Here is a 25,919-nt window from a genome sequence, read left to right as displayed (position 1 = left end):
CTGACCCTCATCTCTGAGGCGTGCAAGGATGTCTCTGTGCTCCCATTCCTTTCTTTCTAAAGTAATCAGCATGACAGGGTTGGAGGACTTCTCATCCCTATCACATCTTCAAAATCACATTCCAGGTCCTCACTCCATACTTTCAGAATCAGATTCTCCAAGGGGAGATCCCAGGAATCTGCATTCCAACATACTAATGTGGCTAGACTTTCAGTAACTAGGAGCCGTTTATCTGAGTCATGGTCCTCCCTTGCTGGAGTTCTGGAGCCTTCTGGGCGAGCCCACCATAGGGCTAAGCTCTGGCACAATGGATGTTCATAGAAGATCAGTTACGGTGAGCACCTGCTTCTGGCAAGAACAACGCTAAGGGTTATGTCTACACGGTGGTGAATAAAACCAACAAGATGTGGGATCTGTTAAGAGGTTTTTATCTACTCATATAGCCTGATCCATAAAAACCCACCCTTTAAAAAAGTGTACAAATGGAGCCATACATTTAAAATTATGGGTCTTGCTTTGAGAGAAGATGGAGACACTTGACATAGACAAGAAGTCACCCACAATCAGAATAGGCCTTTCTAGGGGAGTGATAAAGGCACAAAGACCTGAAGGGTGATTAGGCAGATAATCAAGAGAACCTTCTCGACTTCCATTGTCCAATATGGTAGCCACTATTCAGTGACTGTTTACCTTTATTTTATTTATTTATTTATTTATTTTGTCTTTTTGCCTTTTCTAGGGCTGCTTCCCTTGTGGCATATGGAGGTTCCCAGGCTAGGGGGCAAATTGGAGCTGTAGCCACTGGCCTACGCCAGAGCCACAACAATGCGGGATCCGAGCCGCATCTGCAAGCTACACCACAGCTCACGGCCACGCTGGATCTTTAACCCACTGAGCAAGGCCAGGGATCGAACCTGCAACCTCATGGTTCCTAGTGGGATTCGTTAACCACTGCACCACGACGGGAACTCCCTATTTACCTTTAAGCTAAGACTAGGCAAAGTAGAAATTTTTAGTCTCTCAGTTACTTTAGCTTCATTTGCAATGCTCGGTAGCCACACGTGGCTACTCTATCAGACAGCATAAACATAATAGTTTTCATCGTCTCAGAGAATTCTCTGGGACTGCCCTGCTCCAGATCAGGGTGGTGAAACAAGTCTGGCACACCACCTGTTTTTGAAGATTAAGTTTTACTGGAACACAGCCACACTTGACTCTCTTATAAATTCTCTTTGGTCATTTTCACACCACAGTGGTGGTTGAGTCGTTGTGACGGAGACCAGGTTGTTCACAAAGCCTAAATATTACCAGTCTTTTATGAAAAAGTATGTGAGGGAATAGTTTAAGGTGGATATGTAGAGCAGGGAAAGCAGGTCTTGTCTAATGCTCCTCTTGCTTCACAGATGTTACTTGCTAAAACGAGAGCGGGACAGTGGGATGCTGTTGCTTTGCCAGCATGTACATCGGCAGCTGCTGATGTATTTAATCTCTTCTTTTCTCTCCATCTGTGGCTTTTGAGGCAACAATCTTCTCGTCTAGACAAACTGGAGCAGGTCCAAGCAAGAGTGACCACGCCGTTGAAGCAACTGTGTCCTTGGAAGCACAGTTGACAATTTTAATACAATTCTATCCTGGATGAGAGGCTTAAAAGGTCTCCTTCTTTGAGATGATATGTATCAAAACAAAGTTGTTTAACTTTTGCCTTGGAACCCAACACATCATTTGAAAACTTAGCCCCTTGACATATACAATCAGTTCAATTTAATAATAAGTTCTTTTTTCTTTTTTCTTTTTTTTGTTCTTTTTGTCATTTTGTTATTTTAGGGCTGCATCCACAGCATATAGAGCTTCCCAGACAATGGGTTGATGAGAGCTGTAGCTGCCAGCCACAGCCACAACCACAGCCACATGAGATCCAAGCCGTGTCTGCTGCCTACACCACAGCTCACAGCAATGCAGGATACTTAACTCTCTGAGCAAGGTTAGGGATCGAACTTGCGTCCTCATGGATGCTAGTCAGATTTGTTTCCAATGAACCACAATGGGAACTCCTAATGTTCTTATGTATTATAAAATCCAGAAAGTCTAAATTCATGTGAATATTGAAGTGATTCTTAATTTTTAGGAGTGTATCTCTGGGGTTATAAAGCTTCTCTACCTGTATTTAGGGAATTTCATTAATGGTATTTATCATCGGAGATACACATTTTAACACGAGTTTTTAAAAACCTAATTTCAAACTGAGTTTATTTGCAGGTGACTCTTAGAAACTTCATGAATCTTCTCAGTATCTGAAATTGCAAACAGGTTTTTTAGAAGTTCAAGATTTTTCTCTTTTTTTATTTCTGGAATAAATTTGCTTAAAAATACTCTCAGTGATAATAGGAGTTCCCGTTGTGGCTCAGTGGTTAACGAATCCAACTAGGAACCATGAGGTTGCGGGTTCGATCCCTGGCCTTGCTCAGTGGGTTAAGGATCCAGCATGGCCATGAGCTGTGGTGTAGCTTGCAGACACGGCTCAGATCCCACGTTGCTGTGGCTCTGGCAGAGGCCGGTGGCTACAGCTCCAATTCGACCCCTAGCCTGGGAACCTCCATATGCCACAGGAGCGGCCCAAGAAAAGGCAAAAAGACCAAAAAAAAAAAAAAAAAATACTCTTAGTGATTATAAATGAGTTAGTACATTTTTCTTTTCTTTTTTTGTGGCTTGTTGTTTGTTCGGGCAAATGACATCAAGTGATTGCATTAGTATTATTGATCAGCTACTAGCCTGAGTACTGGCATTGTTCTAGCTTTAGTACTAGCGTTACACTCCCACTGGAAATCAGGAAAGACCTTGGCCCCTTCTACATTACAACCTGGAAAATGCAAGCTCCGTGTCATTTATCATGAGAGGAGCTTTGGCACATTATTTACAATCTTTGTAACAGCTTTGGAAAATGCTTTTTTTTTTTTTTCCATTAAAACTGGGGCTCAGACAAACAATTTGTGCAAGGTTACGCATTTAGTGGTCACAGAGCATGGATTCAAATCTAGATCTTTCCTAGTCCACAGCCCTTCTTCTCCTTCACAACTGTCTATGTTTGCTCCTGGTCATTGGTTATCAGACAGGATAACTTAAAGAACTGTTTCACATTTCATATCAGAGCTGAAGTCTGAATTTTTGTCATTCTAGTTTTATTTTGTCAAATGCATTGTCTGTGTGATTTTAGCAATAGTTTCTGACTCAAATTCAGTGGGGGAAAAGCTAGCTTGAAAGATGATTTTTTTAATCTCCTTAGAATTGAACGTAATGTGTAAAATCTTCTAGATGCAGTTATTTTTACCCACACTGTTCTAAAGCGATTTTTTGTTTGTTTGTTTAAATATTTAAATTGTAGTTTTACTGTTTATAAAATCGTCTAATTTATACATAATGTGAACTGTTACTCCTGTTGGTTACTTTTCTGGATTGAAGAGCCACCAGATACGTGTTGCTAATTCTCTGCTATTGTTTCAGATTTGATGGGAACTTCAATACCAATGTATCTAGAACAATTAGTTGTGATCGACTATCTACTACTGTTAATAGCCGGGCCTTCAATCCAGGACGAGACTTAAATTCAGGTCGGTAATCTCTCAGTCTTGTAAAAGTGAACGATATTCCACCACATTCAAACTGAGTAAATTATTGGTCTAGAGATCTTCTTGAAGTTTTGAGGAAAACAAATATATACTTTAAATTGGATATTTCTTTCTGGAAATGTGAGACTCAGAAGGAAAGGAAAAAAATCGAGTGAACATTATTGAGCATTTACTACACGTCTCTAAACATATGGAAGGTGTCGTGTAACTTGCATCTATTATCTCATTTTTTAAGCAGTTTTACATTTGTATTTTTAAATGTTATTTTAGAGACCCAGTTGTCTCTGTACTTAAGAAGTGTTGAATTTCATTTGTATTCCCTATTTATAGTTTTTAATTTGTTCATTTGTGGGGTTGTTTTGGAGGGTTTTTGGGGTTTTGGGGGGGTTTTTTTGTTTGTTTTGTTTTGTTTTTGAAGAATGATTCGGGAAGTTTTCGAATAACGCACAGTGCCATGATGCTTTAGAGTCACCCTTCGGTATCTGCAGGCAGTTGGTCCTAAGGGGCCCCCGTGGATACCAGAATCTGCAGATGCTCAAGTGCCTTGTATAAAATGGTATAGTGTTGTATCTGCAAGTTTTGCACCGGTGGATACAGAGCATTGAGCTGACCTTTCTTTCTGGTCTTCTTGGAACTCAGTCATATGCAGTAGTAATAACTACTAGGGCGCCTGTAGTTATTACAGGTAGTTACTATACATACGTAGTTATAGATAGCTTCAGAGTGACACCATGGCTGTGTTTTCTGGCTCTGGCGTAGTAGTCTGCATTTCTCACTCTATTTGTCTGATTATGTGCACTTGTTGATTCATGCCCCCACCCTAAAACCGAAAGCCTTCACCTTTTTTTTTCTTTTTTTCTTTTTTTTTTTTTTTTTTTTTTTTTTTTGGCTTTTCTGTTGCCTCATCCGTGGCATATGGAGGTTCCCAGGTTATAGGTCTAATCAGAGCTGTTGCCACTGGGCTACGTCAGAGCCACAGCAACGCAGATGTGAGCGGCGTCTGCAACCCACATCACGGCTTATGGCAATGCCGGATCCTTACCCACTGAGCAAGGCCAGGGATCGAACCCACAACCTCATGGTTCCTGGTCGGATTCATTAACCACTGAGCCACAGTGGGAATTCCGGCTTCACCTTTTAAAAGCTGGAAGTGCCTTTTATTTGTTTGTTTGTTTGTTTGTTTGTTTGTTTTTTAGGGCCGCACCCCATGGCATATGGAGGGTTCCCAGGCTAGGGGTCAAATAGAAGCTACAGCTGCCAGCCTACCCCACAGCCGTAGCAATGCAGGATCCAAGACACATCAGTGACCTATACGACAGCTCACAGCAATGCCAGATCTTCGACCCACTGAGCAAGGCCAGGGATTGAACCCATGTCCTCATGGATACCAGTTAGGTTCGTTACCATGGAGCCACAGCGGGCACTCCTGGAAGTAACTTTAGTAATCACTTACCAGCCACAGTCCTAGGATTTTACCAAGGAATGACAGAGGCTCAGAAGGAGCCTAAGATGCCCGACATTCCTAGAGAGAAAAAGGACTTAACCCTTAAACATGAAAAACTGTATTTCCAAGTTCCAGGTCTCTTGGGGACATGTAAAACCCAAGAGAGAAGCCAGAGGACCAGAATATTTATTATTTTTGATCCCCAACCAATATTGGTCCAGGGAAAGAATTATAGTTATCCAAACCAGGTTATCTATCAGGTCTGGAAAGAAAGAACTGTAAGCTTTGTATCGCTTACCAATAATAAAAATATAACTGCTAGCTAAATCATTCAAACGAAGTCTGTCAGGCACGTATCATCTAGACCAATATATAATGAATCCAGTCATTTAAAAAAAAAAAAAAATTGGTCAGAGAATCTGGAGTCCTTCTGGTGCAGGGGTGTTTACTACTAGAAAGAAAGCTCAATGCAAATACTTTCCATAAAATATAATTGAAGAGAGTTGAGAAGGCCATGGAATGGGCAGAGAAAATTAATTACGGGAGATTCCAAAACTGGAACAGGACAGAGAGCTGGAACTTGAATCTTCAGGTTCCCAGGTTCAGTGTTTGCCCTTTTTCTCTCACTTGTGCTCAGTAGCACAAGACATATAGCTGCGTCTGAAGACTTGAGGTTGAAATAAAGGCAGCCTTTCAATAGAATCAATTTAAATGTGTCCTAGAAATACACATCGTAATCCAACTTTTTGTCTAAGTAAAATTTGTATTTGTATACTACATGTTGACTTATGGGCAACTTGAATTAATAAGAAATATTTAATAAAAGATTTTTCTTAAGAAAAACATATATATGTGATCTAGAAGGGCTCACACACAAATGTTAATAGTTATCTTTTAGTGATGAAAGAATGGAGTGTTTTTACTTTATTGATGTTCTGACTTTCAAGGTAAGCATGCTTTGAGTTTAGAATTGGGAAAAATAAAAGAAGGAATTATTGACCACTTTCTAATGTATTTTTACTCCTTTCTGGTAGGCAACACCTTTCTCAACACATCTTTGATGGTAGAGTCTCAGTCTGAGGTTCTCGTTGAAGCTCTGGCTGTGTCATCCAGACATTTACGTGTAGGCTGGGGCAGCCTGAGGGGGGCGGATGCCTACTTGGGAGCCGGGACCCCCACTCTTCAGTGGGCCATCCCATGAAGGATCTGGAAGCTGCTGCAGCCAGGGAGGGCTACATTCTCATTGCTTTATTTGATATCTGTTTATTGTTTCTTATCATGAGCATATTGTTGAGATCCTTCTCCATTATTAATAGTCATGCCATTGTCCCTTTTTCTCAGTGAATACAAGAGCCATTTTGCCAGGTCGTAACTGCCTACTCACTAACTGGAATGAAGTAGTACAACAAGAATTCATTGACTAACATAAAAAAGAAAGAAGGAAAGAAAGAAGGCATTCCCATTGTGGCTTAGTGAACCCGACTAGTGCCCATGAGGATGAGGGTTCCATCCCTGGCCTCGCTCAGTGGGTTAAGATTTTGGTGTTGCTGTGACTGTGGTGTAGGCTGGCATCTATAGCTCCAATTGGCATCTATAGCTTAGGAACCTCCATATGCTGCAGGTGTGGTCGTAAAAATCGAAGGGAGGGAGGAAGAGAAAAAAAATTCATTCAACAAATACCTATGAAGTACTTTCTACATGATAAACATGCTTCTTTGTAGTAGGTCAGCTGTAAATAACTGGGAACCAGGGCACAGGGATCTTAAACAAGATGATGGTGAATGTTATGGAGGAAAAACAACCCTTGGTGTCCCAGGGAACACTTGGCAATGCCATGCGAGAGAGGCGGAGTCTTTCTCTTTTAAATAAGGTCTCCCCCATGAGATCGGACTAAGTGGCTTTCCAAACCACAAGGAGAAATGGAGAACGTGTATTCCAAGAAAGGCTTTGGGTAGGGGAAATGGTGTGATCACACACAGCAAGGCCCCAACAACTGTGGTTCAGTGAAGAAGATGAATGTAAGAAAATGAAGCCATGTATATGTATGTGTGACTGGGTCCCTTTGCTGTACAGTAGCAAATTGACAGAACACTGTACACCAGCTATGATGGGAAAAATAAAAATCCTTTAAAAAAGAAGAAAGGAAGGAAGGAAGGAAGGAAAAGAAAATGAGGCCAGAGAGCTAGGTGGGGGCCAGATTCCCAAGAGCCTTCCCTCTTGCTCTGAGTGAGATAGAAGTTCCAAGGGGGTGGCAGCAGGGCAGTGGGCAGGAAGGAAAAGGATCAGCAGAGAAATGATATGATGTGACTTGGGTCCAAAGGCTTACAGGCTGTTGTGGTGAGAACAGGCTCTAGCTAGGCAGAGAGACCATTTAGGAGGTTATTCCAAACTTCAGGTGGCAGGTAATGGTTGCCTTAATAGTCTGGTAACACTCTCGGGGGGTGAGACATGGTTGGATTCTCAATACACTTTGAAGGCCGAACCAGTCGGATTTTCAGGTGAATTGAATGGGGGATGGGAGGGAGGGAGCAGAGTGGGTGAGAATAAGAGTCGGAAAGGACGTCCACGATATTTGACCTTATCAACGAGAAGGGCAGAGTCACCATTTACTGTGATGGGGAACTGGAGGAAGAGCAGGTTTGTGTGGGAGGCAAAGAATCAAGATTTCAGTTTTGGCAAAGTTAAGTTGGCGATGTGTGTCAGTTACCAAATGAAAATGTCTCACAGACCACAGAATATACAAGTCTAGAGTCTGGGGAAATGGGCCACCCTGGAGATGTATCCCTGAGATTCATCGTGTATAGGTAATACTGAAATCAGGAGACGATAAAATCATATAGCAAGTGACTGTGGGTACAAAAGACAAGCGGTCCAGGGACTGAGTCTTGGGGCCGGTGACCAGTAGAAGTCATTGAAATGAGGGGGAAGCAGCAAAGGAGAACCAGGGCTTCCATGTCTGTGAAGTTAAATGATGAAGGTGTTTCAAGAAGGAAGAGCTAAGGGCTAGGTAGGCCCAGTAAAATGCAGGCTAAGAGAACTGACCACTAACTTGAGCGATACAGGGGCTGTTGGTGAACTTGGCAAGGGTTGTTTGGTGGAGCAGTAGAAGAGAATGAAGGGCTGATCCTCACTGGTTCACACTCGTAAAACTGGAGGAAAGGAGGTGGAGACAAGAGGTCCATGAACTCCAGAGTCTTGTGAAAGGAAAGCTGGCGGCCCATGTGGCGTCAAGAGAATTTATTTATTTATTAAATTTTTCTTGCTTTTTAGGGCCGAACCCGCAGCACATGGAGGTTCCCAGGCTAGGGGTTGAATCGGAGCTGTAGCCACAGGCCTATACCACAGCCCCAGCAACACGGGATCCAAGCCATGTCTGCACCCTACACCACGCTCATGGCAACGCCAGATCCCTAACCCACTGAGCAAGGCCAGGGATCGAACCCACAACCTCATGGTTCCTCGTCGGATTCGTTAACCACTGAGCCAAGACAATAACTCCAGGAGAATATTTTTCAATTGAGAGAAATTTTCATAAGGTCCTGTGCCAAAGGGAATGATCCAGTAAAGTTAGGAGGAAAAGAGACAGTCGTTAGATCCTTTTCCTTGGTTAGGCAAGAGCTGGTGGGATTCCAAGGAGATGATGGAGAAGCACAGAGCATTCATTCTTGGGAAGAGGAAGGAAGAAGACTACGTGTGTGGAGATGCCCATAATGACCGAGGTGGTGCCGGGAACTTGGGGGTATGCCTTTTGTAGTGATTTTGTTTTCTCTGAGAATTAGAAAGCAAACTGGGGGGTTCCCATCATGGCGCAGTGGAAACGAATCCAACTAGGAACCATGAGGTTGCGGGTTCAATCCCTGGCCCTGCTCAGCAGGTTAAAGATCTGGAATTGCCGTGAGCAGTGGTGTCGGTTGCAGATGCAGCTCAGATCTGGCATTGCTGGGGCTCTGGCACAGCCTGGCAGCAATAGCTCTGACTCGACCTCTAGCCTGGGCACCTCCATATGCCACGGGTGCAGCCCTAAAAATTCAAGAATGAGAGAGGGAGGGAGGAAGAAAGGCATCTGTTGAGAGTGAGGCCAGGTGGAGCAAAAGCTCTGAAGACCTATTAGTTGTGCTGATTCTCTTCTGTGACTGAGGCCTTAGCGTAGAATAGAACTCAGCTGCACAAATAATTGAGGATCCTGACAAAACGCTATATTATTTCAGTTTTTATTTGTCAATCGAGAAGTGGGCAGGAGGAGGATGGTCCGTGCGAGGACATATGTAGTTCAAGATCAGAACTTGAATTCTGCTGTTTCCAAGAACCTGTCTCCAGCACAACGTCCTTCCTAACAAGAGTTGTTCTCGGCACAGTTGACGCAGCTAGATTTACAAGCAGTTTTTGGCAGGATCCAGGTATTTGAGAACTGACCTGCTTGTATTTGAAGTTTCGTGACATTCCACCAGGCAGTGGCTGTATCCCAAAGTCCACATTCTTGAGCAGTCATTTGTAATATGAGAAGAGTGGTGGATGGTGAAGGGTGACCTCAGAGCTCCCCCTTTTCCTCCTCCCCAGCGCATGCCCCTCTTCAGAGCAGAATTAATGTGCTTCGGAGGCTATCGCATGTCTGATATTTACATCTGTAAGATGTCCAGCCCTAGGCTCTTTCAGACTGTATATAATCCATCAATGGGTCCCTAATTGATAACACAGTTTCAGATTGCCTCTCAGACTAGCTGGAAACAGACTCACATAAATTGTAAACCATTCTTAGCCTCATGTATCCAAAACTGGGTCATGCGTCCGACCGTCCAACACACATGTGTATTCTTTTTCTTAAAACCACCCCCGCCAGATTTCAGCTCTCTAAATTGACTCCTTGTCCCTGATTCCATTCAAATAACTAATGTTTGACAGTGTGTGTGTTATATTACGGTGCGGGTAATGTTTTGCTCAGGGTCCTTCCTGCTTTTATCCCTAGTTTCTCACTTTCTCTCTCTCTTTTTTTTAAAATGCCTGCTGAGCTATTTTCTTGTCCGTAGCCTGATCCCTAAAGAGAGTTTATTTGAAGAGTCCAAGGAAAGCTGCCTCGTGCTCTCTTGAGTTATGCATTTGAGGTGAGAGTCGAAGTGGAAGTTAGTCGTTCTCGCCAAAAGAAAAAGCGTCTGGACTTTATTGTGTTTGATTTAAAGAGCATTTGAAGTTGCAAACTTCCATCTTGAGTTGCCGTCTTCATTGAGAAATGGGATTCACGGGGTGAAAGGGCTGTTTGTAAGTCACGTTACAGCAGTAAATGCTGCAGGAGGTACAGGTGGGCACAGCCTGTGGACTGTGCTGATTTCAATGGCTTCATCACTTCCTTCTGTGAATGACAGAGATGGGATACGTGCTGCATTTTTTCCTTTTCTTTAAAACACCTTGAAAATGATCTGTTAAAATGCTAGTACCAATGCAGCGTAAAGCTACGTTCTATCTAAAAACCTAAAAGAATAAAAATCCAGAAATCAGGACTTTCTAGGGGTAGCTTTTTATCCCTAGTAACCCTGGTTTCATGAGCATTAGTCTCAAAAGATGCAGTAATTATTTGTGTACCACTTCTTTTTTTTTCCCAGTCTTTTTAGAACCACACCTGAGGCATATGGACATTCCCAGGCTAGGGGTCAAATCAGAACTACAGCCACTGGCCTATGCCACAGCCATAGCAACACAGGATCTGAGCCACATCTGCAACCTACACTACAGCTCAGAGCAACTCTGGATCCTTAACCCACTGAGCAAGGCCAGGGATCGAACCTTCATGTTCATGGGTGCCAGTCAGATTCCTTTGCACAGAGCCATGATGGGAACTCCCATAACAGCTCCAAATTATTCTGTCACTTAGAAATCTTGAGTCCTTTTTTTGTTTGGTTTGGTTTGGTTTATTGGTTTTTTAGGGCTGCACCTGCGGCAAATGGAAGTTCCCAGGCTAGTGGTTGAATCGGAGCTACATCTGCCACTCAATGACAGATCCGAACCACGTCTTTGACCTACACCACAGCTCACGGCAATGCCGGATCCTTAACCCATGGAGCAGAGCCAAGGATCAAACCCGCATCCTCGTGGATATTAGTTCAAATTCTTAACCCACTTGCCACAAGGGGAGCTCCTAGAAATCTTGATTCTTGAGGTTATATGATTCTTTTCACATTCATGACTGGGGGTATATATGTTTATACACAAGACTAAATACACAGATAAACAGAGGGTCCGCTTCTTCTCCCGGATTCCCCTTCAAGCTCTGTTCCAATCCTGAGAGCTACTTCAAAGTCCAGTATTGTAATTTCTCACAACAACCCTCTTACACTAAATTTAGCAGATTAGCTACCTATATTCTCATATATACACACACACACGTACTTTCTCCAAAATGCCTACGAGGAATCGTAATGGATGTAGCCTGGTTTGGGATTTGTTTTTTCCTTAGCAGACATTTTTGTAACATTCTTTTGTATCTGCCTAAATATACTTAGAGATCACTGCAGTAATGATTGTGTGACCTGGTTGAATGAACCCTTTTGCTCCAGTTCGGTATTTAGATTGTCCCAGCTTTTCACTGTATCATTGCTCCCCTGGAGAATTTCAAGGGACTCTCCACAGTTTCACTTGACGGCTGTGTAGCGATGGATATGTAGGCTGCTTTTCCAAAACTCGATCATATTTTTTTCTAGGTTCTATACCATGGTTCTGTGCCTTTATCCCCTGACTTCTCTTCCCTGTGCTTTTTCATCGTTCTTCTGGAGCTCCTTTTCCCTAAGGTAGATGTCCCCACCTGTCCTCTCTTCACCACCTCCCTCCACTTGCAAAGTGTTACCTCCCTGAATGTTCTCAAGTTCAGGAGCCCCCCAGCTCCACGCACATGCTGCTCTATTCTGGATCTCTGTCTCCAGCCCTGACCTGTTTCTGGGGTAGTTTATTGAGTCACCAATAGCTCTCTATTATCCTTTTTTTTTTTTTTTGCCTTTTCTAGGGCTGCTCCTGTGGCATATGGAGGTTCCCAGGCTAGGGGTCAAATTGGAGCTGTAGCTGCCAGCCTACGCCAGAGCCACAGCAACGTGGGATCCGAGCCGCGTCTTCATCCTACACCACAGCTCACAGCAATGTTGGATCCTTAACCCACTGAGCGAAGCCAGGGATCGAACCTGAAACCTTATGGTTCCTAGTCGGATTCGTTAACCACTGCACTATGACGGGAACTCCTCTATGACTATCCTGTAGCTACCTCCAAAATTCAACAAACAAACGAGAGCAATCTGGAGGGTATCATTGGTATCCTTCTCTTTACTAAATGAGGAATTCTGTCTTGCCTTTTTCTACCCCATACTTCAGGTTTTAACAGTTTTGACCATAAGAGAACATGAGCGATCAGATATATGTTAAGTATTTATAATTTACGAGACACCTCGCTAGGCATCTACCTGCATGTCCCTCTTCCTGCTCATCGTACCCCCTTGTATCATAGGTCTTGTTATCCTTTTCATTGAAGGGGAAACTTGGCTTAGAGTATCTTGAATCCCCTTTATTTCTTCACTCCAGTGCCGTAAACTTAAGTCTTCATTGCTTTTCAAGAAGATAAATGAATGGAGAAACTTCCCAAAAGGTTTTTCTTCTTCTACTCTTTCTCATTTTCATTACATCCTGAACTTGCAGGTATTTTGAAAATAGCTGCTCTAGGAGTTCCCATCATTGCTCAGTTGCAGTGAATCTGACTGGTATCTATGAGGACACAGGTTTAATCCCTGGCCTCACTCAGTAGGTTCAGGATTTGGTGTTGCTGTCAGATGTGGTGTAGGTCACAGACGTGGCTTGGATCCCACATTGCTGTGGCTGTGGTGTAGGCCAGTGGCTACAGCTCCGATTCAACCCCCTGGCCTGGGAACCTCCATGTGCTGCAGGTGTGGCCCTTTAAAAAAAAAAAAAAAAAGAATAGAAAAGAAAGTAGCTGCTGCTGTATAACTCCATTTCTCAAAAACCTCTGATGGCTTCCTTTTACCTCTGAGATAAAGGCGGAACCCTTTTAGTTTCACCTTCTGCTCCTCTCCTCCTCCATAAGCCCTCTGTGCTGTATCCCCAGGAAACCACTTTCATTGCTTCCCATCCCCAGCTTTTATCACTCCTTCGTGCTTTGCTCTTGTTATGGGGTCACCCTAGCGTCCAATGCCTGCCTTCTCTGACTGGTAACATGGTTCTTATTCCTTAGAGCCCAACTTCTTTGTCATCTTCTCTGACCCTCTAGGTACGAATTCCTTGTCTGTTGTAGCAGGTTGGGTGTACCAGGAGGCAGACCCTGAAGTGGAGATGGGCAGCCTGTGGAGAAAGGGAAGGAAGCAAGATTGAGCAGGAAGAGAAGATGGGTGAGGTACAGCCTCAGCAGAACCCTCAGCCACCCCCAGAAGAGCTTGGAGCTGAGGGGACCCTTCAGAGTGTGTCAGCGCAGCTATAGTTCTTTATTATCTTACTCTTGCATATTCTTCTTTTTTTTTTTTTTTTTTTTTTTTTTTTTTGTCTTTTTTCTAGGCTGCACTCATGGCATATAGAGGTTTCCAGGCTAGGCATCTAATTGGAGCTGTGGCTGCCAGCCTACACCAGAGTCACAGCAACATGGGGTCTGAGTCCCATCTGCGACCTACACCACTGCTCACAGCAATGCCGGATCCTTAACCCACTGAGCAAGACCAGGAATCAAACCCTTAACCTCATGGTTCCTAGTCAGATTTGTTAACCACTGAGCCACGACAGGAAATCCTAATTTTTATTTTTTTATTATAGTTGATTTACAATGTTCTGTCAATTCCTGCTATACAGCAAAGTGATCCCGTCACACATATATATACATTCTTTTCCTCACATTATCCTCCATCGTGCTCCATCACAAGTGACTAGATATAGTTCCCTGTGCTGTACAGTAGGATTTCATTGCTTATCCACTCCAAATGCCATAGTTTGCATCTCCTAACCCCAAACTCCAAATCCATCCCACTCCCCCCCCCCCAGACTTTGGCAAACACAAGTCTGTCCTCCACGTCCATGGTCTGTTTCTGTTTTGTAGATAGATCATTCGTGCCATATTTTAGACTCCACGTATAAGTGATATCATATGGTGTCTTTCTCTTTCTGACTTAATTCACTCAGTATGAGTCTCTAGTTCCACCCTTGTTGCTGCAAATGGCATTACGTCATTCTTTTTTATGGCTGAGTAGTATCCCATCATATATATGTACCACATCTTCTTAATCTATTCATCTGTTGACTGACATTTAGGCTGTTTCCATGTCTTGGCTATTATGAATGGTGCTGCGATGAACACGTGGGTTGCATGTATCTTTTTCAATGAACGTTTTGTCCAGAAATATGCCCAGGAGTGGAATTGCTAGATCATATGGTAGTTCTGTATTTGGTTTTCTGAGATAGTTCCATACATTCTTGTACATTCTTTTGAGAGGATTTTAACTGTGTTGGACATCTGTATCATGCTCCTTTTATTTTTTTGTATATCAAATGCTCAATCCAGGGCCTTGCCTATAGCAGGTACACAATAAATGCTTATTGAATGAGTAAATGAATGGATAGAACTAGGATTTTCTTTGTATTTTTGTTGTGTGTCTCTCTCTCTCTCCTTTTTTTTTTTTTTTTTTTTTTCCTCGCCACACCACAGCATGTGAACGTTCCTGGGCCAGGGCTCAAACCTGTACCACAGCTACAAGTCAAGCCACAGCACTGACAACACTAGGTCCTTAACCCACTCAGCCACCAGGGAACTCCCTTTTGTTGTCTCATCTTTATAATGGAGTAATCAAGACTCTTGAAAGGACCTTAGTGAAGAAAAGAATGTATTTGTGATGTGCTGTGAGTCAGCACCGGTTTCCTTAGCTTCGCTTAATATCAACTCAGGTCTCAGGTCTGTAGAGACAGACTAACCAGAGGAATGGTATTATTTGTGTGACAGTGACTATGGTGATGTCAGACATGCAATACACAGAAGAAAATCCATCCACTGCTTCTTGGTTCCTGCAAAACCATTTTATACTTTTGTCTTATTCTTACCATGGATACCAAGGAAAAATAGTCACTCAGTATTATAGAGGAGAAACAGACCCAGAGAAGTTAAACTGAGCTCCCTAAAGCCAAACAACAAAGTGTTGCTATTGATGTGACTAAAAGTATGTGTCCCAGTGCAATGGGCTCCTTACAATAGACATCTGAACAAAAAGAGACGTCTCCCCATCACTGACCGTATTCTGCCTGCTGATGTTTCAGACCCTTTATATCAAAGACCAAACCTACATTCTTCTTTCTTCCCACCCAGACCTCCTCCTCCTGCCCGTGGCCCATATGTCAGTTAGCAGCAGCTTCATTTTGCTCGGTACCAAAGCCGGACACCAGAACCAAGCCTGACTCCTCCATCTCTCTCCCTCACTGCAAGGCTCTCTTAGGTGACAGCTTCCTGGTAGTTGCTGTGGCAGACCCCGGGGTGATGAGGCCGGAATTCCTCCCCTCAGAGAGTTCACAACCTAGTCCTCTGCGTGTTGGGGACACTAGGAAGGAGAAGGGAGATCAACAGGCAAGTGGCTGTTTTGCTCGGTAATGATAAGTGCTGAATGATAAGGTGAGCCTGAGTGTGATAAAAGGTCGTGATAAGGGTAAACCCGAGCCAGCTGACCCTGACCTTGAGCCTGCGTTGAGCCTTAAAACACAGTAGGTATTATCCAGGTGATGTGCTTGTGACAAACACATTTGCCATTGCAGAGTCTGTGAAAGAAAGAAAATAAAGGGAGGAGGGAAGGAAGGGAAAAAAGGAAGGAAGGGAGGGAGAGGAAAGGGAAAGAGGAAAGAGAAAAAAAAAATGCAGCCAGAACAGATTACTGGGTAAGAGGGAATAACTAATAGAAAATGAACATAGCACTAAATCAGATTTTCATGGGCTTTGTGTATCAATCTGAGGGCTTTGTTTTGTTTTGTTTTTTAAAGCTTGAAGTCAACCAGCTGCCAGACTTTAGGGAGGGCAGGCACGAGCCCTTTGTGGGGAATGAACGGAAGGGCAGTTCACCCAGGAGAAGAGAAGCCTGGGGGTGGACTTGCTCATCCAGAAGCAGGAGGAGGCACTGAAGGGGGGCCGGGGTGTGAGCAGAGGTTAAATGCGTGGTGAATGGGATGGGGGGAAGCAGAGACTCCAGGCAGACCACCCTTCCAAGTTGCTTGGCAGAGAAAAGGTGTAAGGTCACTGATAACTAGCAGTAGACCCTGTGCTGATTTCGGATTGCACAGTGGGGAGGGTTTTACTGTTAACTCTGCTGATCATAGTTTCTTAAGTTAGGACAATTTAAAGATATTTATACGCTGAAGACAGAGAGTTTAAAAAGCAAGAGAAGCTAAGGCACAATGGTCAGGACAGTGGAGTTTAATGTCTCGGTCTAGTTGTCCCAAACCTGGCTGATCATCAAAGTCACCTGAATTAATAGGTCAAAAATACCCATTCTTGGAGTTCCCTTGTGGCACAGTGGGTTAGGGGTTGTCACTACAACAGCCCAGATCACTGCTGTGGTGCAGGTTTGATCCCTGGCCCAGGAACTTCCACTTGATGCAGGCACAGCCAAGGATAAAATAAAAACCTATTCTTTGGCCCCCAACCCAGACCTAGGGAGTCAGGATGAGGGCTTGGTGAAGCTTGGGAACCTGTAGGTTTCAAAAGCTGATTGGCCAGTCCTGACAACTCCATCTCTTCATTTTCTCTTTTTCCTTCTGGGACTGTGTGGAAACAACCTTGACCTTTGGATCCTCTGGGAATGGTCTGCCCAAAGGAGAGGGCAAAGCAGTAGATGCTGTGCTGATTTCAGATGGCCTCAGAAATTTATTCTGGGGTGTCTGAGCCCATGACCAGGCTGTGTCAGCAGAATGAAGGACAGAGCGGATGGGTTATTTGACATTGTATAGTTAGCTTAGAATGGACACGACGAGCTGTGAACTTGGAACAGAATCAGAGATTTGTGGATGGCCTCTCCTTCGTATTTAGACTGAAGTAAATGCAGTGAGATGGCTGGGTCAGCTGCTATGACTCTAACTTTGGCAGTGGGCTTTAGCTAACATCAGTGTAGCAGAAGAATCAGAGGGCTCCGTGGCCTGGATCCCATTCCAGGCTCAAAGCTTAAGTCCCTCTTCACGCTGAGCCAGAATATCCTTAGTTACAAAACAAGAATGATAGCATCTCTTTGGTAAACCTCCACATTCTGGCTCTTGCTAGCTAGGGAACATTAACTTCTATATGCCTTGGTTTCCTAAATAATAAAACTGACCTCATGGGGTTGTTATAGGAATTAACTTAGGTAATACGGAAAAAAAAAAAAGACATAGCCCAAGCGCCTGGTACATGTTCAAGCACTCAATACGCTTACACCTTCTGGAACAGCATAAATACTATCTGGAGGTGCATGAAATACGGCCCCTCCAAATGCAGGGTAAAGCGATACTCAGGATGTGAGTGAGGAGTAGGAATTAGAAAGGTGTGATGGGGTATAACGCCAGAAATTTTGTTTGGAGTCCTCAAGATGTATGTTTATTTCCTTCCCCAAGATTGCTATTACACAGGATATTGCTGAAAGGTGCTGTGTAATTTCTGGGCTGTCGGGGAAGTATGTGTGTTTTTGTGTGTCTGCAACTCCTGTGTATTTAGGACAGCTCTTGCATTTTACATTTGGCCGGCTGTGCAAGGCAGGCAGCTCTGGTGCGTTTTGCTAAGCAGTGTTGGACCGGGCGTCAGAACGTGCAGAGTTCCTCGAAGTGAGAGCCCAAGCTTTCACTGCAGTAGATTTTCCTTTTTTCCCTCCCTACCTCTGCTGGATAACATTATTGAGAAACGTTACTATCACAACCCAACTACAAGCGGTTTGTAATCCGTCTCTTCCTCATTGGCCCGGTGCTTGAAGCATGAAAACAAGGCAGGCAAGGAGTTTGGGAACAGGCTTGGTCTGGTTTTGACTGGAGAGACCTAAGAACCCGTCAGACGTAGATGATAAAATTGGAAGGAAACTATGTGGGGACCGTGGAATCTGGGGCCCATTTGTTACAATTAGCCACAGACAGTTCAGGACACTGTGGGCAGGCAGATCTTGAGAGTCAATAGACAGGAATTCAGGAGTGCCTGGAAAGAGGAAAGGCAGAGCCTTTCAGCTGCTTATCTGATAACAGTTTGTCAAGGGGAAAATAAGCCAGTGGGTAGGCAGAATTGTTGGTCTCATAATTAGCACAGGAAGCGTAGGATTGTTGAAGGAGCTGAAATGGATAGAGCTTCCCTTTCAAGAACCAGGAGCATCACAGGGAGCTCCTCATTCTTTGAAGGCCAAATGAAGTGTTCTTCACCATTTTCATTTAAATGTTTCTTCATTTGGACTCTCGAAAAGTCTTGAATCGCCATTAATAATCTCATAGGATTGACCTACAAGCCTCTGAGCCAAGAGGAAGTGAGAAGGTATGTCCTTTTTTCCTTTCACAAAGCTGATGAAAACTCTAAGTGTAAATCCACCTACTTCCTTCCTATTGGCCTCCATTCTTTACCCTCGTACCCCTTTTTTCTGGGTGTCTTTTTTGTCTTGGTAGGGCTGCACCTGCAGCATATGGAGGTTCCCAGGCTAGGGGTTGAATGTGAGCTCCAGCTGCTGGCCTACACCACAGCCATAGCAAGGCCAGATCTGAGCCACATTTGTGACTTACACCACAGCTCATGGTAACACCAGATCCTTAACCCACGGAGTGAGGCCAGGGATCGAACCATCATCCTCATGGACACTAGCCGGGTTCATAAAGTGCTTGGCCACAACGGGAACTCTGTCTCTGGGTTGTAAAGGGTCTCCGGGCACATCTTGTCCCAATCTTTTCAGGTGAGGAGACTGTGATGCTCACGGGGACAGGGGTGAAGAGAAAGCCTTGGCCAAGATCATCATTCACGGGGTCACTCAGCAAACACTGACCAGGGGTGTCCTACAAACTGGGCATGTGCCAGGCTCTGGGAATGTGATGAACCAAATTGACTTGGCTCCTGCCCTCCCACCAGCACTGACCGCTCCTCTGCGTGAGAGACATGAAATAAATAGCTACAAAAACAAATACAGCAAACTTTCCAGTTTTCGCTGTGCAGGAAAATACCAGGGGTTGTGAGGGGGGGTAAACACTGAGCATGCTCAGAGAAGCTCTCTGAGAATTGTTCTGGGTCTAAGGATCACCAGGTGCAAAGAGATTGGCATATTTGCAAAACTCAAAGACGTAGCTCTTAATGTTCCATGTAGTGCATTGCAAAGGGGAAAGGTGAGGTTGGGGAGTAGGAAGGGGCCAGATGGTGCCGGCCTGATCCGGTTTGCATTTAAAACTAGGCATCGTTAAGTGGGTGATCTTTGAAAAGTTGAAAGCAAATCAGTGGTGGGATTTGATTTCCATTTCAGAAAGATGCCTTTGGATGCTGTATAGAGAAGTAAATTGAAGATCGGACAGCGTGCCAGCCAGAGATGGGACATTAACCCCCTGGCTTCTTATTCCTGGTCCGTTCTATTTATCGGGGTCTCCCTTCTAGTTCCTAAGTGCCAACTTGAATTAACTAGGAAGTGCAACATAGCTCTGGGCTCAGGTCCCAAGGGCTTTCTTATGCTTGCTCAATTCTTTTGGCCACACCCACAACATGCAGAAGTTCCTAGGCCAGGGTCGAACCCGCGCCACCGTAGTGACCTGAGCCACAGCAGTGACGATGCCAGGTCCTTAACCCCCTGAGCCACCAGGGAACTCCTGGTTGCTTAGTTCCAACATTGAGAGAAAAAGACACATCAGGCTTACATCTCTATAAACTGCTGAGCACACACAAAGTAAGAGTTTCTTGCCCTATATTTCTCGTCAAATACAAACTCCTTTTATTATCTACAACATGCTGTTTTTTGTTTGATGTCACATAGTCCTGAGGGCTGCAATTACTATCAACTCTACCTTCTAAGCTGTAGCTTGTGTCTGCCATTTTCCAGGTAAACCAGCCTGTGGGTCAATGGTGAAGCCCCTGGCATTGGACTCCCAGCTTGTGTGTTCCAGCTGTGGCAGTTCAGAAGCTTGTTTTTTTCTCACACGATTAAATGTTCATGTTAGCCTTATGTCTTATTTTGAAATCATTCCTTTTTGTCAAGTGTCTCATTAATTTTATTTATTTAAACTGTCTATTTACAAATGAAAGCAACTGATTATTTTGATTGAGAATCATCCACATGTTTATATATTTATTCTGCCTCTCAAGAAGTACTCAGTGGTGCTTTTTATCTCTTGATTGCTAATTCATTCAGCGTGTATCACTTATTGACATGTAGAAGTACTGCAGGATTCTGCAAAGAGCCAGGACTTCAGAGGCAGGCACTTAGGTCAAATAATGACTCTGCCCTTATGGCTCTGAGCAAGCTAGTTTTGTTTATCTGTAAAATGGGTATAATAGCAAATTTAGTCATTATAAAAAAATCAACATAAATATAAATCTAGTTTGTTCGATGCTTAATTTTCACAATTTTATTATCAAATCAGCTTCAGTGGGGTCTAATTAACAATTAATAAATTTCACATGTGTAGCAGAATACAGTGGATCTGTTTTGACATACATAGTCCCATGAAATCATCAGACAAGCAGGCTTTTTCTCTCTCCGTTTCCTATTTTTGTAATGGTTGCATTGGCAGTGGTGTTGGGAGAAGGGAGTTTAACATTTCTTGCTCTATATTGATTTAATCATAATATTTATGTTTCCTTAGATTTGGCATTAGAGGAAAGTTAGATTTTAGAAGTTACTGAACAAAAATATCAAAACGTTCAACAAGGAGTACTTCCGCATAGATCTTCCCAGCCTGTGTGCTGCAGGAATCATAGAGAATGTGCACATCCCGATGTGAAAAGATCTGGGAATCACAGATTTCCCTGGCTGTGCAATGGCTTAAGGACCTGGCTTGTCGCTGGCTCTGGTTACTGCTGTGGTCCAGGAACTTCCTTACGTCCCAAGCATGGCCAAAAAAAAAAAAAAAAAAAACACTGGGTATCTCTGCTTCAGGGGTATTGAAATGGCTTCGATATAGCTCTCACTGTCCAGGATCTTTGAATCTAAGGATGGTGGTTCGAAAAGTTACCGGTAAGGACAATACTTCTAACTAGAAAGCGGCAAGAGGTAAAATGCCGGAGAAGTGTCATAACCTCTGTCTCGCGGGTTAAGCATCCGTGAGGAAAAGCCATCAAATGCACCCTTCACATGTGTCTGTTCGAGGTAGGTGTGCAGAGCAGTTTAGACAGATACACACCCCGCCCACTGATAACTTAAAGCCTGGTGTTGCGCATTGTGGTCCGACAGGTTGGGCTTCTGTCCAGCTCTCTTTCCGGGAGGGCTTCCCGCATTTCTGAGGAAAGGGCGCGTGTGCAGGACCCCAGCCCGAGTTATCCCGTGCTCGGACCGCCTTTCTGACTCCTATGAATGGGGGAAGCCACCTCTGGGTTGCCCACATAGATAACAGGGCTGCTGCCATCCACCTCCAGGTCAGGCAAGGGCCCCCCTGGGGTGCACACCATAATGACAGATTGATTGCTTCTGGGCCCTGGGATCCTCGTTACCATCATAGCTGTCCTCTTCCGCTAGTGCTGAAGAGCAGATGAAATTTAATCAGATACCAAAGGAATTCTCAGCAGGAGGGTTGAAGGAACCTAGCCCGGTGCTTAGGCTCTAGTGCTTGGAATGCTTATAAGGAACCAGAATGATGTTTTGTGGTAAGGCTACATGTATCATGCACTGTGTGAATTCTGATTTATGTTTAAAACATGCGTGCTCTCATTGGCTTCCCTTTTAATAGTCTCCCTGTAGCCTGTTTATTGTTACAGATGTTACTTTGAAATGAGGTCACCGAGCTTTCCTTTACTTCCAAAGGCAGTGTTTGCCTTTTTATGGCGGGGTTGGCTGGGCTGCCTGGAGAAGAGCTAACATGAGATCAAGGTTAATGCTCAGACCCCCGGGAGACGAGGTGGAGAGATAACCTCTTCCGTGGTTACCTGCACTCACGCCAGACATAGGGCTCCAGAAAGAGGCTGGTCAGCTGAGTCCAGGTAGTGACCTCGATCCGGTCGCCTGGCACAGTGGAGAGGGGCCGGGCGTCCTGGTCCTACACTAGCTCGACTCCCCTCTCATCTACTCTGAAACCTCAAGCACATCCGCAAGCCTCTCTCAGCCTGTTTCCTCATCTGGAACCTGGGGAGAGTCACTGTTTACACCTAGGATTTTTGTGCACGTCGTGGGCTCTAGCTCCTTGGTGTGTGTCAGGCAGGGCACCTGCCAAAAGGCCTGAGGCACTGAGCGTGCCTGGGCCCCCCACGTAGTATATTTTATCTGGAGTCATTGAAGGACCACTGACCTAGTCCGGCTTGCCACGGATGTTTGCAAGGATACTTTGAACACGTCCTTTGAGATGTCTGTGGCTGCTTTTGCACCACAAACCAGTGTTTAACAGTCGGGACAGAGGCCACGTGGTCTGCAAAGCCAGGTCACTGACTACCTGACCCTTTCCAGAAGTTTGCTGAGCCAGACTAAAGAATGGCCGTGTGACATTCAGAGCTTAGTTTTCGTCAAATACACCTCATACTTTTCTTTTTTTGCTCCATTTTCCTCTATATAGTTCTTCTGGTGTATTGCTTATTACAGGAGGGCTGGTTTTCTGCTCATCTTTGTATGTCTCGCAGCATGTAAAGCAGTACCCTACACATGTAGTGTATATTACACAGGTGAGTTGGCGTGGGACGGACAGGGTGTCAGAGAAGAGAGAGAACTCTGATTGCAGGAGAGGATAGAAAGGCGTCATGGAGAGGTGCACACAAAAAGGGTTGCACACAAAAAGATAGCTGCCTCTCCAGCTGCAGATCAGTCACACTTAGGAAGGGAGGCCATTCCACGTGCTGTACAGAACCCCGGGAGCCAGGACACCCAGATTTGAATCCCAGTTTATTTTCTCATCTCCAAAGTAAGCAGTATAATACCACATTCGCCCAAGGGCTGTTTTATGGATTAAATGAAATAACGTAATGAAGAGCCTCTCTTCTGGTGCTGGCACATTGGAATTATCCTGTAAGCTATTTGATCATGATTCTGGCCTTTCAAGTACCATCGATGCTGTTTCCCTCATTACGAAGCGAACAAGGTCAAGGCCACAAGCCTAGTCCCTCTGGAGACGAGCCTATTAATATCACTGATTTCCCCAGTTAGAGAACATACCCCAAGCCAGCAAGTACACACTGGCCCAACAGGGACCAGCCCAGTGAGGAGAGAGATTAATGCAAATGAATCATTCATGCTGGAAAAATAATCCAGGATCTATAGTGTCACCATACAGTGCTAAGAGTAATTGTTCCCCTTGACTGAAACATTCATTGCCTTTGCTATTCATGGGGTATTTTTTTAAGGGATAGAAAGAAAATGTTTAGTAGAAAATTTATAGCCTCATATCTAGAGGGATTTCTTCATACTCCAAACCATTTATGCAAAACAGATGCCTGAGGCGCAGTGCCTGCGTGCACCTGTGGATGTGGTGGTTGTATTTCTTCTCCCCCCTCCTCCAGTTCTTGCAGACAACCTGAAATCCAACCCTGGAATTAAGTGGCAGTATTTCAGTTCGGAAGAAGGAATTTTCACTGTTTTCCCAGCACACAAGTTCCGGTGTAAGGGCAGCTATGAGCATCGCAGTAGGTATGTGGACTTGGCTTGCCCAAGTTTTAATTACTGCGTAAGAGTAATCTGTATAAAATATAGACTCCTCATTCATACACGGTTCTGCCTCCAAACTCTGGTTTCAGAAACTCGTTCTGAAATGATTTCACTACTTCACATATGTGGGTGTGGAAAAGCTGGGAAAGGGCAAATGATGAAGCCCTGAGCTTTTCCAGAACTATCTAACAAGCCAAGTAAAACGAGGTATTTACTAAAGAAATCAAACATTTTGAAGCCTCTACACTGTTTTGAGACAAACAGTTCAACTTAACAGTCTGCTTTTGAAAAAGTCAGACACTTTTGTTAAGAGACAAATGACAATCCTTTCTCTTAAGTGCAGCCCTAGCCTAGGAGACTTTACAGCATATCTCAGAACAGAGTTTGTGATTCTCCACTTTCCTTTCTGTGATAATGGGCTCAGCCATCCTTTTGAAATTTACATGCACGCCTCAGCTACTCAAAAGTTTTCTGGCCAGTCCAGAAAACACAGGATTAAGGATCGTTAACATCCTGCTTTTCTCAGGAAATGACTTAAGATGCTAACCCCTGAGCCAGAAGGGCGGTAATGACGAGATGATTTGCCTGACAAGACTCAGCAATTTACAGAACCCTTTAGGCCAAAATACTTTTGAATCCCTGCAGTTTTCCTTTTGCAGATGTCTGATGCCACAACTGCTGGAACTAGCGCAAGATGCCCTTTTTTCATGCCTTTTTTTTTTTTTAATCTTTTGTCCTTTTAGGCTGCACCCGCAGCATACGGAGGTACCCAGGCTAGGGGTCTAATCAGAGCTGTAGCTGCCAGCCCATACCACATCTACGGCAACACCAGATCCGAGCCACCTCTTCAACCTACACCAGATCCTTAACCCACTGAGCAAGGCCAGGGATCGAACCCACAACCTCATGGTTCCTAGTCGGATTTGTTTCCACTGCGCCATGACGGGAACTCCTTCATGCCATTTTTTTTTTTTTTTTTTGAGTCTAACTTAACTGCCGTTTTAGCTTCTCTCCATCTTTAAGTCATATCTCTTCACTAATTTTATTGTGATAATCACTTCATGATGTATGTAAGTCAAACCACGCTGCTACACACCTTAAACTTACACAGAGCTGTATATCAATTACATCTCAATACAACTGGAAGAGGAGAAAAAAAGGTATCTAAAATGGTCCCCAAGGAAAAACATCTTCTATACTTTTCCTAGAAAGACATTTGCTGTATTTGTATAGTTCCATACTTGGCAGTCTTGGAGATGGTACCAGAATCTGTGACCTTTTGGCTTCTGGTCTGCCTTAACTCTCCGAGAGGCCAAAGACACCAGAAACCATCTAATTCTCATTTACTTCTAAGAAGAGCAATTAGGTGGCATTCTGCTTTTAATGAATTGCCTGTGAGGGATGGGCCAAAAGGAAAAGCATCACCTTGTCACACGTGACCATCCACCTACACTCAGAAGGTTTCATGCATCTCTGCCCTAAATATGCATTAAATCAGTCTTCAAGCCTCTGTTCCCTTGGCTCAGTGATCTGAGTTCCTCTCCTCATAGATTGCTCTTGTCATCTCTGTATCTGTCCTGCTCTCCTCCGAGCCCTTTACAAGTTCTCTCCATCCTTTGACGTGGAGTGGGTTCCCAGAGCACACCAGAAAGGAGCCCATCACATTATGAGGACTGCTTCCCAGATTTTCCAGTTAAGGCTGCTATTTATGTAGCCTACTGAAGCAGCGTAACAATTTATTGTGACAATGTGAACATATATTCTGTTTTTCATTCATGTGAGTTGGAAAGAAGGAGGTATGTCCAAAAAAAAAAAAATCTACTCACCTCACTTGAGAACCTACTTTTTTACTTTTCTGTAGCCATCTCTCCTGGATTCTTTTTATCCCATTTCCCTACTTGGCTGGGCGGTATGGACTCGTGAAAATAACGTAGTACTTTAGAATTAATGTAGGACTTTTGGCTTGAGAACAATTAGTGTCAGCTTGACCTGATTTTGAGATTTTTTAGTACCTCGCCTATATTTCTTCATTTGTGCCCAGGCTTTTGTGACTCAACTGGCATCTAACATTTCACAGTTAAATCTAGTGTTTTAAGG

General features: G+C 44.0%; 1 protein-coding gene and 1 long non-coding RNA gene across 10 annotated transcripts in view; both read left to right on the top strand.

The window, feature by feature from the left end:
- CACHD1 (cache domain containing 1) overlaps positions 1-25,919 on the top strand; it is a 404,129-nt gene that overhangs the window by 313,429 nt on the left and 64,781 nt on the right. For all 9 annotated transcript variants that reach the window (XR_014808082.1, XM_084964826.1, XM_084964829.1 and 6 more), the window contains 2 exons: positions 3,499-3,605; positions 23,678-23,804. Coding sequence is in view for 6 of the 9 variants with exons in the window: in XM_084964826.1 (XP_084820952.1) it covers positions 3,499-3,605; positions 23,678-23,804 (234 nt within the window). In the remaining 3 variants the exon portion in view is untranslated. The remainder of the gene's footprint in view (positions 1-3,498; positions 3,606-23,677; positions 23,805-25,919) is intronic.
- On the top strand, positions 13,562-20,985 carry LOC146402891 (uncharacterized). The gene is made up of 2 exons (XR_014808104.1): positions 13,562-14,743; positions 16,651-20,985. It is a non-coding gene; the product is annotated as an uncharacterized LOC146402891 (long non-coding RNA).

The sequence above is a fragment of the Sus scrofa genome, chromosome 6 (genome assembly GCF_054392235.1).
Source record: "Sus scrofa isolate SSC_HxYL_T2T_F1_AM1 chromosome 6, Sscrofa_HxYL_maternal_Yorkshire_Landrace_v2.0, whole genome shotgun sequence".
Taxonomy (NCBI): Eukaryota; Metazoa; Chordata; class Mammalia; order Artiodactyla; family Suidae; genus Sus; species Sus scrofa.
The sequence above is the reverse complement of the archived record's forward strand: the minus strand, read 5'-3'. Positions and strand labels throughout refer to the sequence as shown.